Source organism: Antrostomus carolinensis, unplaced genomic scaffold (assembly GCF_000700745.2).
Source record: "Antrostomus carolinensis isolate BGI_N321 unplaced genomic scaffold, ASM70074v2 scaffold18040, whole genome shotgun sequence".
In the NCBI taxonomy this organism is placed as follows: domain Eukaryota; kingdom Metazoa; phylum Chordata; class Aves; order Caprimulgiformes; family Caprimulgidae; genus Antrostomus; species Antrostomus carolinensis.
In genome coordinates this window covers 12,327-30,250 of record NW_010289441.1, presented here as the reverse complement: position 1 = coordinate 30,250, position 17,924 = coordinate 12,327, and the positions used below count along the sequence as shown (strand labels likewise).

Genomic DNA, 17,924 nt, shown 5'->3' with positions numbered 1-17,924 from the left:
CTGGGACTGTAGTTTAAGCACTGTAAACCTTAGTCCTATTGTGTAAGTCCTTTACAATCAGTCTAGATAAGGCTGTAGAAGAATAAGTTATGAGGAATTTTCTTGCATCTGCTTCAGTGTTATGAAGTAGATGATATAAAAGTCATTTAATTTCTGAAGTTGGGGTAAGGATATCAGGGCAATCACAAGATTGGAACAGGTCCCAAGAACATCTAGTTAATATTAGACCTATATCATAACCAGTGGTGCTTTTTTTCCAGTCACTCCTGTGCTAAGCTAAGTAGCTTATGCTTGGGTACAAGGTCTCATTTCAAACATCATAATTTTAAAGTCAAGTCAATAAGAGATATACAATTCTACCACACCTCATAGGTGTTTGTTAAGAACAGATGCCTCATTTCTAATTTAAATGCATAATATTCTCATTTTCAGACAGGTTTTTGCTATATCTGTTTATGTGTAATTAAAAAGCTCCATGCATACCTATTACTTTTGCTCCCTCAATAATACATATCATAATCATATCCAGTTTCCATCATCCTTTCAATAAGTTAACACATTGAGCTTTTTTATTCTCCCTTGGTATGACATTTACCTTCAAATTACTTATATAATCCTTTTTCCACGTGCCCTTCAGACTCCTTTAAAAATGTGGATGCTATATTTGTTATTCTGTTGTCACCATCCTAAGTGATGTCACCATCCTAAAGGAGTAAAACCACCACAGTCTTATATTCTGAAGTTTCAGATTTTTTGCTCTCTGTCTAACTCCCTGTTTTCATTTATTATCAACCACCTTGCAAAATTTTGTGTCAGCTACAAGTTTTGTAGCAATGAGATTACATGTACTTATGCACTGTTGATGGATGTGTTGAGAAGCAGAGTTTAGAATCAGTTTCTTCACATTCAAGCACAAAAAGCTCTGGAATCTAGACACAAATGATGACTCCTCACTGATATTTTTAGAGGGGTACAATATTATTTAATAGTGACTGAGTTGTAATATAACCAAAGAAATCAAAAGCTTTGAAATGTGTCATTTTTGCCATTAACTTTTCCAGTAATCTCCAAATCTGCCGAACAAGTGAAAAGAAGCTTAGCTGAGTAGAACTGTTTTCCCAAAAATCTTGTTGACTGGTATTAAAAATAGAACTACCTTTTATTTATTTATCAGTAGAATTACTACAGGCTGTTCAGTTACATTTTTCTGGAAGTCCCATCATAAAAATGAGATTATATTTTTCTGTGTCATTCCACTTGCCCATTTAAACGTTAGTTCAGTCTTATTTCTCTTCTATTCTTTTTGGGTTTATTTGATATCACAAATAATTTACTAAGAAATTTACATCGAGAAGGTTGAGATAATTCCTCAACCAGCTCTTCAAAAACTTTTAGATCTCAACCTGTTAATATTAAAGTGGTTGTCCCAGGGAGATGAGGATTTTTTTTTCCACACTCTTCTTAGTATTAAACTGGAATGCATTTAGTCACATTAATACAATTATATTAAGTGTCTTCTTTCTAAAATGATATTAGAAATAATCAATGAACTCTTTTACCTTTTGCTAGTCTGTGGCCTTTCCATTACTCCATGAAAACTCATGGCCCACTGTGACTCAATGTATTCAGTTCTTTGAAATGTTATCTGCTAAAAGCTTTAAAAAAAGGATTAAGTCATACTGGGAGAAGAAAGGAGTTTCATTTGGCTATACAGACCGCTTGAATAAGTTGTTCAGCCTTTGTGCCTGCAGGGACCATTGATTTTACATGCTAAGAGTTTCAGAAGTAGACTTGTTTCCACTTCATGTGACTAGGTGATAGATCACAAGAAAGCCCAGTGGGTACAGAATGTTCTCAGCAGCATCCCCAGATCTTTTTAATGAGTGGAGGGGAATCCATTTACACTAAGCATGGGGTGATATTTCCAAGGCAGATCAGACCAAGAACTTATCCCCTGTTTTTATAGGAATGTGCATAAACATATTCCAAGGAGATATTTTAATCTGGAAGCCCAAGAATTAGTGTATGGATGAGCAGAGGAATCCAGCTGAAAAGCAGTGTTACAGCTTTACCACTGTCTGAGGTTCCAAAGCCACAGGTGGAAAAAAGTAGTCTGTTTGCCATGTTTCAAAGCCCAAGAAAAACATTTCTTCTCCACTCTTCTGGCAATGGTTATGTCTACCTCACTAATTAAAGTGGGATTTTACATTTTCCAAAAGGCTTGTTTTCCCCCCACCACCTCCGTTTGACCACATCCTCTGTGTTCTCTGTCTTTCAGACCAATTTTGAGAAGGACGTGGATATGGCTTGTAGATCAGGTGAGCACATCACAGGTGAGAATCAACAAGTGACCTGGTTTGGGGATTGAACTAGGCCATTTTTTTTTTTCCTTTCTCTGTGTGTGTGTCTTAGTAGCTTGCATGTACTTGGGTGGACTGCCTTTACTCTCAACCCTGGCCAAAAGAAAGCAGCACCCATAATTCTCCTGTATGCTTTGCTTACCCTTTTTTCCTATAGCTCTTTTGGCCTTTTAACTCAGATTAAGCCTTGCTGCCGAGATATTTCTTACCTGTGGCCCATATAACATGGTGGCAGAGAAGAGTATCAAGGAAGAAGAGATTGGATCCATCTCTTCCTACTGTGATCCTTCTTTGCTTTAGCAACCCCTGCCCAAGGGGCTCACACCAGTCACACCAATCTCAAGCTCTGTGCTCAGGAGAGGTGTCTTTAAGAAGGTCTGGAATCTGGAGAGCCTTCCCACCACTCCACCTGGCTCCATGCACACATATGGAGGTCTGTTAGGTCTCTCCTCCTTTGCCTGAACCTCTCTGTGTGTGTTCAATCACACACATGCATTTTGATCCTGAAGATCTGCATGAGTTGATAGTCCCTTTCCCCAATAACTCCCTTTTCTCTGGTTCCCCTGGGAGTGTCTGTGCTGTCTGGATTCTCCTTTACCACCTGTTCGTCTCTGCAGGTTTCATCCTCTCCTGGTCCTGGTATGCCTGATGATTTGTCTGTTGGTTTTTTTTGTTTGTTTGTTTGTTGTTTTTGTTTTGTTTGTTTTTTCTTCGTCTTTGTAGATATTGAGGCTTTAATTTACCCTCTTAGACTTCTCCCTTCTCCCAAGCAAGAAAAATAGCAGCTTGCTTGGCACTTGCATATAATTCATATCTTCCAAACCAGGATCTCCCCTAGCCAAGGACAGTACATAATGTGTGTTCAGTTACCATCATGAGAAAGTTTCTATTTCTTTTTTTTCTTTTTTTTAAAAAATTTCTTTCTCTCTTTCTTCCTCTCCTTTATCTCATAATCTTTCTTTTTCTCTTTCTTTCTTTTTCTCTTTCTTTCTTTCCTTCTTTCTTCTTCCTTTCTTCTCTTTCTTCCTTTCCTTCCTTCCTTCCTTCCTTCCTTCCTTCCTTCCTTCCCTCCTTCTTTCTCTCCTTCCTTCCTTCCTTCCTTCCTTCCTTCCTTCCTTCCTTCCTTCCTTCCTTCCTTCCTTCCTTCCTTCCTTCCTTCCTTCCTTCCTTCCTTCCTTCCTTCCTTCCTTCCTTCCTTCCTTCCTTCCTTCCTTCCTTCCTTCCTTCCTTCCTTCCCTTTCCCTCTCTTCCTTTCTTCCTTTCCTTCCTTCCTTCCTTCCTTCCTTCCTTCCTTCCTTCCTTCCTTCCTTCCTTCCTTCCTTCCTTCCTTTCTTCCCTCCTTCCTTCCTTCATACCTTCCTTCCTTCCTTCTTTCCTTCTTTCTTACTTTCTTTTTCTCTTCCTTTTTTTCTATTTCTCTCCTTCTTTCTCTCTTTATATACATATCTACTTGCCCCTTCCATTTATCCTTTTCTTTATCTAATCTATCATTTATTTATCTGCTTCTAATGTATTTATCTATAATTCATCTCTTTCTCGCTATCTTGCAATCACTTATTTATCTCTGTCCTCAGCTGTCTGTTTTGCTGTACCTGTTATTTATGTATTTCTACCTCTGTCAGCATTTGTCTCTGTCACTGTGCTTCTGTGTATTGTCTGTCACTGTCACTATCATTTATCTATCTAATATCTATCTATATCTTATTTATCTTTTCCTGTCCTTCTCTCTGCCTCGCTCACTCTCCCTATGCTTATCACAGTCATGGTCTATTTATCTCACTTATCCCTGTGATATCTTATTTCATGGTCTCTTTCTGTCCATTTATCTCTTTTCAGGGTCTATTCATTTTTTCTTGCTGCATCTCTGTCTCACACTCTCTAATCTAATTTCTAGTTGTCTCTCTCTTCTCATTTGTCTTTCTCCTTCCTTTTTGACACTGAAGATCTCAGTTCCAAAAAAATCACGTGCAAAAAACATGCATGTGAGACCAGGTCTGAGTTGAACACATCCAGGCTGGATGTTGGCATACACAACCAGCTACACAGCCAGCAGCCCACCTTGTGCTGGAAACCAAGGCAGACCCTGAACTCCTGCAAGAAAGGAACCTTTCTAGATCTGCTACAAAATTTCTTGCTTCCAAATTGAGCTTCCCAGAGGAAAGGAAGGAGCTGGTTGTTTTCACATGATTTCAGGGCTAAAGACCCTGGATCAGCAGCTTGCTAACAGCTTAGGTTTCCATTCTTTTGCCAGCAGACAGCTATACAATTTTTTGTTGTCTCCCTGAAGAGATATTCCTCCTCTGATAAAGTACTCTTAGTCTACGTCAAGCTAAGTAGTTAATAATAGTCCCCATTTCAGAGACATTTCTGTATGGTGCATCATCCTATGCAGTCTACTTATAGAATAATAAAAAATAGAAGTCTGTTTATTGGTTTCTGGCCATCATTTCTGCTGGAGGCACCAGCTCTCTTGTTATAATGAATTGGAGATATGCCTGATACCGTTCATAACCTCCTCACTTAGATTCACTGGTAGGATTGGGTTGAAATCCCAATTGAACACTGGTCCATGGCTCAGTGTTGAAACCTCACTTTGCTCCATGCTTAGAGATTGCCAAGTGCAAACCTCTCCAGACCTACTTTCTGCAGCTGATGTGAGTATGGAGAATAGCCTGAATCAATAAATCTTACCGATGCTCCCAAGTGAAGGGTTTGACTTCAGCAACATCTTCCCGCAGTGTATGCCATAAATATGCTGTAATGCTCTGATTTATCCTTGTGAGTCCTCCAGCAATGTCAAGATGACCGCAGCTGCCATAGTTACACCCAGTATGTTTAGCTGTAAAAGCTTTTCAAAAGTTCTTTTATTCTACTTGATATCTTGTCATCCTGCCTTGCCTGCTCTGTAGTCTTTGAGGAGAGATTTGCTCTTCCAGCACCCATCACTCTTAGTACGATTTGGTAGAAAAATTAGTGTGTCCTCAGTCCCATGGGATGCCTTTGTCATGTCCTGCCTCTGTTCCAGGTGGAGCAGCTGAATAGTATCAGGTTACCCCAAAGATCCTTGTCTCTTGACCATTTAGAAAAAAAATAGGTAAAAGGACCTTTTTTTTTTGCTTCTGAGATGGGTCAAATGGGAATATGCATTTATTTCTCTTTTCCTGCACTGAAATACTGGGTAAGTAACCTTCAGACCCACACCACTTTGCCCCTGCCTCAGAGTCTGTGATTTCCATCCCCTGGAGACATCAAGGCTGACATCATTATCTTCCTAAGGTCTTTGTTACAGCCTGGAACCAACTGAGCAATAGATTGTTATGCCTAGAAAAGGAGCAGATGTTTTGTTGTGGACAGTGTTGTGTGGGAATGAGTGTCTGTGTGTCCTTTATATACTTCCTAATTGGCATGTTCACATCGTTCTCAGTTTAAAGTTTTCCTTTCCTATTAAAGAATATTCATGGCATTCCTTTCTTTCCTCAAGGGAAATTGAAAAACACTAAATAATTAGTGCTCACAAAGGCTTGCCATGATTACTAGAACATAAGCTTTTTGGAGAGCAGTTAGAAATTCATAACAAAATGTAGTGTGTTTTAAAATACCAAATTATTGACACTGAAACTGTTCGAGGGAATAGAACAACCTGAAGCAGTTCAGTGAGGTTAAAAATATATATATTTACATTTGAAATAATTGATAATGCTGCATTTCAGCTGTTTTCTGAATCAAAAGAATTTCTGATATGAAAGCAAGCCTGTAGGATTCTACTTCTCCATAGGCTGGTAATGTATATATTTCACATATATACATATACTACATGTATTAAATATATATACATGTATTTACTTTTCAAGATATTGTTATCAATATGACAAGTTGAGAGTTTTGGTCATGATTGTGTTGGAAAATTCACATCACAGACAAGTGTCTCAAAATAAGAAAGTTTTTTTCCTCCCTAGCTTTAGCTTTAGCCAGCTTTGGCATCCTGGATTAAACAAAAACAAAACAAAACAAACTCAACCAAGCAACAGTATAAAACACTGTTCTGCCACCTTAAACCTTTTCTGAGAGGTCCAAGGAAACATACTAGCATGGTGTGACTGTGGTAGGTGTATTGATGTGGTAACAAAAACCTACATGAGGTGCTAAGGATATTTCTCTGTCTCCCTAGTGCTGAATAAAGACATCACCACCTGTAGGACCTCAACCATAACAGGAACACTGAAGCGTCCATCACTACCAGATGAAGAGAAACTGAAACTCAATCACCAGAAGGGATCATCAAACTTTAACAGTCTTCCAGCCAATGTCTCCAAGATGCATCTTCAGGGCTCACCACACTACCTGGGAGCCATCAACCTGAATGACTTCAGCAATCACAGTCTCACTTTGAAGAAGGACAAGAACCAGCCACCTAAGTCCATCTACATCTGTGATGGGGACATCTTCAAGAAGTTGGACTCAGAACTTTCCCGAGCACAAGAGCAAACACTGGACACCAGCTATGTCATTCTGCCTACCAACACGTCTACCTTACGGGCCAAACCGCCCAAAGACGAGAGCAAATACAGCATCAATATTGACCAGATGCCCCAGACACGACTCATCCACCTCAGTATGGCTACTGACCCAGGCTTTGTTGTCAAGAGTCCTCCACGGGAGCCTGTAACCATGACATGCAGTGAAGTTCAAGGTTCCCCCATGATACAACAACAGCAGCAACTGGCTCCACAAAATATCCCTAACGAGTCACAGATTCCCAACAGCCTATGTGACACAGGTGACTCAGGGAACTCAGGTGTGGTGTCCAAGAGTGAGACCGTCTCCACCCTCTCCATGAGCTCCTTGGAGGTAAGCATGTGAATTACTGTGTTGTTCTCAGCCCAGAATGATACCGTGCCCTCAATGCTGACCATATTAACTGTTTCAAGAGAAGCACCTTAGGTGAAATGCAGCCCACCATGCAATGCCAGTGTTATATTATCATGAGAGATCACTGTCAAAATCTCTCATGAATTCCACAGATATATTCCATTGCTGGATGAACTGTCCTTAGCCCTACAGGCAATGCCAAGTCCAATAAAAATGTTAGTTTTGTCAAAGGCTGTTCATTTTAATGCAGAGGACATGGCTTGCATTACCTTTTCTCCTTCAATCCTGTGCCTCTGTTTCCCATTTTGGTGACTTCAGTCATGATACAGATGAGAAAACCCTAGTGACTGCAAGTGTAAAATGTCCCTAAGGCGTTCCACACAATGCTCTTAACATCAGAGGGATGTCAGAGGTTTTGTACAAGTGCAGCCCTCTCCTTCTGACCTGTGATAACTCATCACGTAACATTAACAGTTCTCCCTAGACCTTAGATCTTAGGCTGATGTGTGTCCTAGGGCACCTGGCCCTTTTCATAGAATCATAGAATCATAAAATGGTTTGGGTTGGAAGGGACCTTAAAGATCACCCAGTTCCAACCCCCCTGCCATCAGCAGGGACACCTTCCACTAGACCAGGTTGCTCAAAGCCTCATCCAACCTGGCCTTCAACACTTCCAGGAGGGGGCATCTACAACTTCCTTGGGCAACCTGTTCCAGTATCTGACCACCCTCACAGTGAAGAACTTCTTCCTAATATCTAATCTAATCCTCCCCTCTTTCAGCTTAAACCCATTTCCCCTTGTTCTGTCATTAACTGCCCTCATGAAAAGTCCTTCCCCAGCTTTCTTGTAGGTCCCCTTCAGGTACTGGGAGGTGCTGTAATATCTCCCCGGAGCCTTCTCTTCTCCAGGTTGAACAGCCCCAACTCTCTCATCCTGTCCTCTTAGGAGAGGTGCTCCAGCCTTTGGATCATCCTTGTGGCCTCCTCTGGACTCGTTCTAACTGGTCCATGTCTTTCTTGTGTTGGGGGCTCCAGAACTGGACGCAGTATTCCAGGTGGGGCCTTATGAGAGCGGAGTAGAGGGGCAGAATCACGTCCCTCGACCTGCTGGCCACACTTTTCTTGCCTATTGTCAGTGAGCAGGTCTCGGCCATTGCTGTCCAATCTTCAGTCTTAGCTGACTGGTGCTCAAAAGCCCCAGTAGATCAGTTGACTGATCTACTGCTCCTTCTCTGCTTCCCATTGTATGAATGACCTGCAAGCTCATAACTAGAACAGAGCTTGAATTGGCCAAACTCCTATGCTCAGCCCATGCTCAGCCCTCCTCAAAGCTTAGTGTTTTTTGGTAGAGATCCCTCTAAATGGCTGGCACTTTCCATCATGAAGAGCAAGAGAAACATTTTAAAGGTGTAGGAAGAAGGAAAAGGACTCTGCCTGGTTTTTAACCTGTGTGGTTGAGTTTGTGTCCACTCATAAGCATCAACCCCTTACTAACCTTCAGCCATCTTTTTTTCTTTTGAATATACAGAGGCGGAAATCCCGATACGCAGAGCTAGATTTTGAGGTGAGTACATCCCTTTCTCAATGTGTTTTTCTAGAGATAAAAGAAAAAAGAAATGCTGCTTTCTTTTCTTTCTGGCACCTTTGCAGGAGTGCTGCTTTTGCCAAAGAACTTCTTCAAGCTTTTAAAAACGGTGGGTTAAAAGAGTTATACTGGATGTCTAGCAAGGCTTACCCTGTGCAGCTAAACAAATTAGTAATTTATATTGGTGCATACTTAATTTATGGACCAGTAGCTTCTGTGTAAAAATTTGTAAATCAAGATCTGTCAGCTTGCCCAAGACCTGTAACTTCCCTCCTGTGAGCAAAATATTTATGGAGAGCTGATGTAGCATCAGGTGACTGCACCATGTTCCTGTTTGGGAAGCACACATAGATTTGGTTGGTGGTCTGACATACCTTGCCTTTTGAGCACAAGAGCTGTTGCTTATCAGAAAGGAAGCTAATATGTCCCCATTGTCACAACCAATCATCAGCTCTGGTCTTTCACACCTATTAGTGAACCTCATAGAATCAGCCTAGATGGGAAAAGTCTGTACTGTACATAAAGAAATGTCTGTCCTCACACCTGAGGCACAGAGTGGAAACCTTTGAAAGACCCAGCCCTCCACACAAGGTCTGTGAGGCTACTGAGAGCCAGTGCAGTTATCCTGAGTCCAATCATGGCATCCTTCCTGTCAGAGATACCCTTTTTCCCTTCAAAGCTGCTAACTTATTCCAAAAGAAAGTCATATTAAGGGCCCATGAGGAGTTGCCTTAATGCTAGAATGATTTCAGAGCTCCAGGTTGTGAGTTTGGTCTGAAACAGAGACACAGTGGGTACATCCAAGCTGATCCTTCAAGTTGGTCCCAAACTATTTGAGCCACCTTCTCCAATTATATAGCACTTGGCAGAGCTCAAGAAAGCCATATTCAACATTTCTTACATGCAAAGGGAAGTCCTTATATAAATTGGTCCTGCTTCTCCTTCTGGGCAGTAGAAGTGAAATGCAGAAGGGCCAAAATACGAAGAAAAGGAAATTGTGGAATATTTTCATAGAATCATAGATATTTATAGAATCATTTTCTGATGGAACTTCTTACTCTAATTCATCATGTTTGAGGAAGCTCTGAACACATTTGCAAAGGAGACACACTGAGAACAGAGTGGGCATGAGTTCAGGTATCAGTTAAAGAAGGTCAGCAAAGCTTCCTAGGTCTAGCTAATAGAATATGGCCTGTCAAGTACCAATTCTGCAGCGTGAACAGTTGTCAGTTCCAGGTTTATGGTAACTATAAGGTCAAAAATTAGTCTTTTCTACTTTCTCCCACCATTTAATCCTGGAAATAAAAGCAATGCTACACTAGGTCTTCAGTGAACTTTGAAGGTAGTTTAGGCATGCCAGATTGCACCTGCAGGGAGACAGAGCTAGGTTTTAATAATGTATGAAACTCTGGGGGGAAGATGTGTTCTTTCTGTACAGCTGAAGAGGGTTTGCTGACCTGTGGCCCTTGTGTTTGCTTCAGAAAATCATGCACACAAGAAAACGTCACCAAGACATGTTCCAAGACCTGAACAGAAAACTCCAGCACGCAGAGAAGGAGAAGGAATCTCCAACAACGGACAGCAAGGTTAGTCAGACACTTCCAGAACCATCATCTCCTAAAGCCCCCTAGTGCCAGCAAAAGCACAGGAAGAAGCAGGAAAGTGTAGGAGCTCTCACTGAATACTTGATTTTCTGTCTGTGCATGTTGCAACAAGCACATGTGCACCACAAAGGACACGGATGGTCACAAAGGTACCACTAGCTTATCTACAGAATGGTCAGCAGCCCAGAAGGAGAATGTCTGTCCTCATGTCTGTTCATGGTGAATAGAGTCTGTGTTTTCTTCTTTGTGTTTGCTCCCTGTGTCTGTGTCTATTCTTTGCATTCCTTTTCAGGTCATCTCTGAGTGCCCCATACATCCACACACAGCTAGGGACTGAAAGCAGAACAGCTTTGAGGAAATCTAGGTGGAAAGGGCAGGAGGTGGGGACAGCAGGAGTCATCTACCCCACCTGCATGAACTGAGTTGGAGGCCAAGGCAGCAGAGATGGGATTTAAGCTGTGTTGGTGACAGCACTTCTTGGGGACTGCATGCTAATTAAATATAGCATAAGGGTATTTGTGGCAACTGGTCACCATATACACAGCTTTCCTTAGCAGGAGCAAACTTCCAGGGAAAGAAGAGACTTTGAGGGTGGCAGGCTGAGGGAAAGACCTCACAGCCTTTGGGCAGGACAGAAATTTGGTACTAGAAACAGATATCAGGAGCCTGTAAGTGATGTGGATAACATAAATAAGGAGAGACAGGATGATGGCACCTCCCCCATGTCTCAGCCCATTAGACCTGCTGGGCAAAAGCTGAAAGGTTGCAAGGAAGTATCTCTGCTCCAGCAGAAGGGAAAAACAAGTGGTAAGAGCCAGGTTGGTGGTAAGAAATGAAATTTGGGTTGTACCTGCACTCAGGAAGGGGCCAAGATGAGCTATTTATAAAGTTCTTGGTCATTTGCAAGAAAAGTCAGATCCAGGATGCATAGTCACCTGCAACATGGCCAAGGTGGCACTAATGGGGCTTGTTTTGATGGGGACTCCATTAGAGCTCAGAGGATGATTGAACAAGAGGTTTAGTTTGATTCTTTGTAGAATCAGAGCACTACAGAGTCTTTGGTCTGCATTCAGATCTCATAGCATTGCTGTGCTGAACTCCAGAGACGTGGGCCCAGAAAATCCCACTTTTATTGTGTGTGGCAAGGTGTCATTATGGGCTGGCCAGTGTTACAGAATGAGAGGGGTAGTGAATCTAGCAGGCAGGTTCAGATCAAAGAAGCCTGTGTCAGCCCAGAGTCCCGATGCATTTCACTGAACGTCATCTCTCAGCTTTTTTTCTATTATTTAGCTATGACACAGCTATAAAATAAAAAAAATACTTAAATACCATGTCAAAGCTAATCTATGATATGTTTGCAGGAGCATTTTATAGATTGAGATGTTCTGAGCATTTCAGAGATGCATCTATGTAGAATTAAAGATGCCAGTGTCAGCATCAAGGAGCTTTGAACTGCTGGAAAGAAGCTATGAAGGTGGCCTTTGCATATTGACTGAATCTTTTTCAAGTTGTGATTTTCCCTTGGATCTAACCCGAGAGGGGAAGCTTGTGAAGATCAGTATTGGCAAGTCAGTAGTGGGTATTGGTTTAAAAACATCCAAAGCAGTACAAAGAAAAATAAATAGATTTTTTTCACCCTTTTTTCTACCATTTGCTGCTGAGGACCCCACTGGAAATCATACCCTATTTTCAACTTGCCCTGAGAAGGCAAAATGCAGATACCAGGGATTAAAGTAACAACAAAAGAAATTTTTTCTCTTTTATGTATGTTTAGGTTATAAAACGATGGAGTATTTCTTCTGGTGGAAGTGATAAAACTAACGTTAGCGTAAGTCTGGCTTTTGTATTACGTTGAAGAGCATCATAGACCTGTCCCAAACCCTTCCATAACGCATGAATCCAAACACATTCCTTTACCAGTATAGGAAACTCCTTGCCTTGTGGGCATGAACAAGGTCATAAGGAACCCGGGATACCCTTGAACCCTTTCACACCAAGCATCATAGAGCAGAAGGGATGTTTACTGAGACTAGTCCATCTGCCTGCATTGATGTATCTTTGATTTCCCTTTTAGATTAGCAACCACAAAGTCAAACTACCCAAGTCTCTCTCCAGTCCTGGCAGTTTCCAGCCTCTCCTTGTAGCATGCTGCATTGTCCTTAGTCTTTTTGAAGATATGATGCTTTTCCTAATCTTCTTGCACTTCCTCTCTCTTCCTTCAACTCCAAGGTCAGAAAGGTGCTGCTGAGACTTGAACTAAATGTCTGCATAGGACAGACCTCCTTTGGGAATTCCTAGATTGGTTTGGGTTTTGGTTTTGATGTAAATGTTAGTCCTCTCTGTACCTCAGCGTACTGGTCAAAACTGGTTACTCTGTCACACATAGTACCTCTCAGATGAACTACTACATTGTCAGATCTGAAGGAAGCACCAACAGAAGAATGGGAGGAAGAAACAGATCTGTCTCTTTAGGAAGAGGGGTTGAAAATTCAACCATCAGATGTGTTTACTGTTGAGAATTTCTCCAGTGGTAAAGCGTGATTTTTAAGGGGTCTTCAACAAAGACCTTAAGGTTTGTACCAGCATATATATTCCTCCTAAGTATCTTGACACATTTAAACTTTGGATAAGTATTAGCACAGTGTACACTTGAAAGATAAAGAAGACTGCCCTTTGCACACTGTCCCCGTGTAGTTACTGGAAGATCTGGAAACATAATCGCAAAATTGCCTAGACTGGAAATGACCAATAAGAGCATCAAGTCCACTCATTAATCTAACACTGACAATTCCCCTAAACCATGACTAAAATATTTCCATCCACACCATGCATCCTGAGTGATTAAAATAAAAAACTCTCTTGGCGTCTAAAATTTACCAACATTTATCATTTTTAAGGTTACAGTAAGCAGTGAGGGGCTTCCACTGGATTGTAGATATCTCTTCATAGCAGCTTTAAGGCACATTTTGCTGCACAAAGAGATGTATATTGAAACATATCTATCTCCTCGCAAGAGGAAGAGAAGGGGCAGGCGCTGATCTCTTCTCTCTGGTGACCAATGATAGGACATGGGGAAATGGCAAGAAGATGTGCCAGGGGAGGTTGAGGTTGACCATGAGGAAAAGGTTCTTGAGGCAGAGGGTGGTGCAGCACTGGAACAGGTTCCCCAGGGAGGTGCTCATGGCACCAAGCCTGACAAGATTCCAGCAGCATTTGGCCAAGGCCCTCAGGGACATGGTCTGAATCTTGGGACTGTCCTGTGCAGGGACAGGAGTTGGACTCAATGATCCTTGTGGGTCCTTCCAACTCACAAAATTCTATGATTCTATGATTAGGTTAGTACTGACTCAGACAGCAGAGTTCTTCCTTTCTAATCACTCCCATCACTTTGACTTGTTCTTTGCCTACCCAATTGCTCCAAAAAAAAAAAAAAAAAAAAAAAATTCTCATTGTTGGAAACCTTACTGCAAGTTTGTTTCTCTATTTAAAAATTTGCCCTTTGCCTGGCAGACTAAAGGCTCCAACATGCAATTTTTTTTCTGTTCTTCCTCCTAAATACACACACTTCCCAAGGTCTACATTCTTCCAGCTGAGAGCTCTTCACATTAAAGCAGGGGAGTGGCTATTTTCAAGCTACTTTGTACTACATGGGAAATATTTCTCTTGTGCAGACCTGTATTGTCAGGGTAAAACATCTCCAACACTGCTCCTCCCTGTGAGTTAACTGGTAAAGAAATTCCAGTGCTTGGGCTGGACATCAGGAGAGGTTCATATGCTCTGCAACAGCAGAGCATGAAAGTGGAGGCTTTGCAAGCTTTAAAGGAAGCAAAGGCTTTGTTTCTTCTACACTTAGCACCAGCTTTGAAAGCAATGAAAGTGACACTCCTGCCTTCCTCCTCTGCAGGAGTCCTTTGATCCAGCTCCATTAGAGAAGTTTGAATCACATACATATTCGTCTCTTCTTGCCAGCATCTGGCTTTGCATTCATTTTAAACAGCAGCTCTTTACTTGTGCCGAGGTCAGCGAAAGCTGTGCTGAACAGAGCTCTACCAATTTATCTGATTTGCTCATTCTTGCTTATTAGCTACTTGCTTTGTTCAGCTCTCTGCAATTCAAATGGTTTTTGCTTTGGCTGGAGCTCTGTCCTGGACCTCACATTCAGGAACTGGACTCAGTCTGTAACTCACTTCCCAAATCCAGTCCCATCTCTCTGTTGGTCCTAAAAAAGCACTTACTCCAAAACCCAGTGGAAAAAAAATACAAAGTTTTTTCTGCCTTTCTATGAATTTTTAAAATTTCCTTCTAGAGAGTGTTTCTGTCTTGATTACCCATTTTCTCTTCTCACATTGAGATTTTTCTTAGCTTTCCTCTTTGGACACATGGAGGATATACCCATTCCAGCAGCATTTACTTTAGTATCTAACAGAGTAGTGAGAAAAAACAGAATATTGATCACCATTGCAGCTCATTCCTAGTCAGGGCTATGTGTTTCCCTGGCATGCCCTTGCTTCCTGACTACCTGTCCTTTCACTAGCCAGCTGGAGGAGCCAGCAGCCCTGCTTCCAGGTGGGAAAATTTGGCTCATGTCCCTGGGAACCTCTTTGCATGTGCTGAGGCTGAGGGTAGAGGAGCTCAACTGGTGGTGGTTGTATCAAACAGGCTCATCCCTCACTGAGGAATTTGAAAATTAGGAGGATGTGCTCCTCTTTCTGTCAGCTATGTGTCCCTCTGCAAGGGAAGCTTCACTTACGGGTGGGAAGTCTTCTCTGTGCCATGTGTTCAATCATCTCTGCACTTCTTAAAGGCTTTAGTAACTGGCACGTTTTAAAAGACCAATTAGGATAACTTTTACAGGGAGGAATGCTACATAAAGTATAATAATTACTGCTATAAATTCTGTTATGAAAATGATGACAAGCCTTAATTCATTCAGCCATAAACCATCTGTCAGCTACCAGGTGTCCAAACACACCATCAATCAGAGGTTCACCTCCTTCTGTAGATCATCTGATACCTCATGTCCCAAGTATCTGGCATCAATTACTCTGTATTGCTCAGAGAAAAATCTTATCCCTCCTATCCTCTGTACCAACAGTCATTTCCTGCCATGACCTTTGAAGCTGTCCAGCTATCAGCTACTCCAAAACCATGCAGTGGCCACTAACAGATTGAAGTTCCTGGTTGGTTAGACTGGTTAAAAAAGGACTCTATAAAGAATCATGCTTTGGGTACTCTTGGTCCCCTTCTGGAGTCCCTTGGTGACTCTGTGAGGCATTGGGGAGCCTTGAATGATTTCAGCATTTTGTGGAACACCCAGTCTTCCATGTCTACCAGTAGAGTAGACTCTTCAGTAGACAATAAGCTTTGTCCAAAAAAGGATGATATATTAACTAGACGGATTAATGGCAAGAATAGCCTGTTCCTCGTGCTGGTGGGGCCACAAGCTTTCTCTGCAACCTCAGGCAAGGGACTGTTTATGAGTCAATGAAAAGAGCCCCTGAGGGTCTATGAAAGACCTCATTGATTCAGTGTCTGTTCACCTTCAGCTGTGCATGGCCTACTAGTCTTTGGCTCATAGTAGATTAGACCATCTGAACTTCAGAGAATACAGGAGCAGAAGGCATATTTCCATAACCCAGTAAATGCTGGTTATTTCAAATTTCCTAGATGATTTCCATCAATGCAAGTTAAAACCAAAAGTTATTTCTTCTTTTTTTTTTTAAAAAAGAAATTCTGAACGAAGTCAGCCACTTCATTTTATTTGGCCTTTCTCCTACATTAAAAAAAACCCAAAAAAACAAAACAAACCAACCAAAAACCAACCTATCATCTTTGTAGTTCAGTAGGATAAAATGAAGGAACTGTAACTACTTGTTTCAAACAAGGAAAGGAAAATTTATCATTCTGTAAAAAAACCAAGACAGCTTTCCCATTTTCTAATCACTTTTCATCGACATCGATCCAAAGATGGATTAGACAGTGTGAGCTACATTTATCTTTCAGATTCCCTGCTATACATTCTGAATAACTTCATTCTGGTCCCAGAGTCATCAATGTCATAGGGAGAGACCATTTGGGTCATGAAATATCCTTCAAGTTGACACTAGAGGCAATGAAAACAGTATGGGGGTAACTGGTTCTAGGTGAGTGCTCTGTAGAAAGCACTGAATTACTCTTCAGGTTATTCAGCGTAACAATAAACATTGGATATTTAAAAACTAACCAACCAAACAAAACCCCAACCAAACAAAAACCAAAACCCAACAACAACAACAAAAAGCCCCAAAGAACAAACACAAGGAGATGCAGCTTAATTGTTGCTCTTTTCATCATTTTTTACTAAAGTGTGAAATGAAGCCTGTGTCTTAGAGTGACCAGTCAGTATTCTATAGCATCATCATAGAATAGTTTGGGTTGGAAGGGACCTTTCAAGGACATCTAGTCCAACCCCCCTGCAGGGAGCAGGAACATCTTCAACTAGAGCAGGTTGCTCAGAGCCCCATCCAACCTGACCTTGAATGTTCCCAGAGATGGGACTTCTACCACCTCTATGGGCAACCTGGGCCAGGGTTTCACCACCCTCACTGTAAAAAAAATTTCTTCCTTATGTCTAGTCTAAATCTCCCTTCTTTTAGTCTAAAACCATTACTCCTTGTCCCATCACAACTGTTAAAACGTCTGTCTTCATCTTTTTTATAAGCCCCCTTTAAGTACTGAAAGGCCACAATGAGGTCTCCCCAGAGCCTTCTCTTCTTCAGCCTCAACAACCCCAACTCTCTCAGCCTTTCTTTATAGCACAGGGGTTACATCCCTCTAATGATTTTTGTGGCCTCCTCTGGACCTGCTCCGGCAGGTCCATGTCTTTCTTTCACCGAAAAATCATTGCTGTGTTATGCAATACACTGAGGCCACTCATAAGCAAAAGGGTTGCACCAGGATCGGCCTCCTCTGGACCTGCTCCAGCAGATCCATATCTTTCTTGCGCTGAAAAATCATTGCTATGTTATGCGATACACTGAGGCCACTCATAAGCAAAAGACTTGCACCAGGATACAGGTACCTGGGATGAAGCCAGCCTGGACCCTTGAAGGCAGCACAAAGCCTACATGCAGAAAAGCCCATGGTAGGGAGGTGCCTTGCTCCACCACCATCACCTTCCCATAGCCACAGGTACCTGGGATGAAGCCAGCCTGGACCCTCGAAGGCAGCACAAAGCCAACGTGTAGAAAAGTCCATGGTAGGGAGATGCCTTACTCCACCACCATCACCTTCCCATAGCCGCCGTGAGTCCAGCACAGGTCATAGAATCATAGAATCATAGAATCATAGAATCATAGAATCATAGAATGGTTTGGGTTGGAAGGGACTTTAAAGACCATCCAGTTCCAACCCCCCTGCCATCAGCACCACAGCACAACCTTCCACTAGACCAGGTTGCTCAAAGCCTCATCCAACCTGGCCTTCAACACTTCCAGGGAGGAGCAGCCACAACTTCTCTGGGCAGGA

At 41.9% G+C, this 17,924-nt stretch overlaps 1 protein-coding gene across 1 annotated transcript in view; it reads left to right on the top strand.

Annotated features, from left to right (window-relative positions):
• ADGRB1 (adhesion G protein-coupled receptor B1) overlaps positions 1–17,924 on the top strand; it is a gene marked incomplete at its 5' end in the record, with an annotated part of 39,740 nt that overhangs the window by 16,724 nt on the left and 5,092 nt on the right. Inside the window, 4 exons of the mRNA XM_029085610.1 lie at positions 2,279–2,333; positions 6,529–7,208; positions 8,758–8,793; positions 10,296–10,400. Coding sequence (XP_028941443.1) covers positions 2,279–2,333; positions 6,529–7,208; positions 8,758–8,793; positions 10,296–10,400 — 876 coding nt within the window. The remainder of the gene's footprint in view (positions 1–2,278; positions 2,334–6,528; positions 7,209–8,757; positions 8,794–10,295; positions 10,401–17,924) is intronic.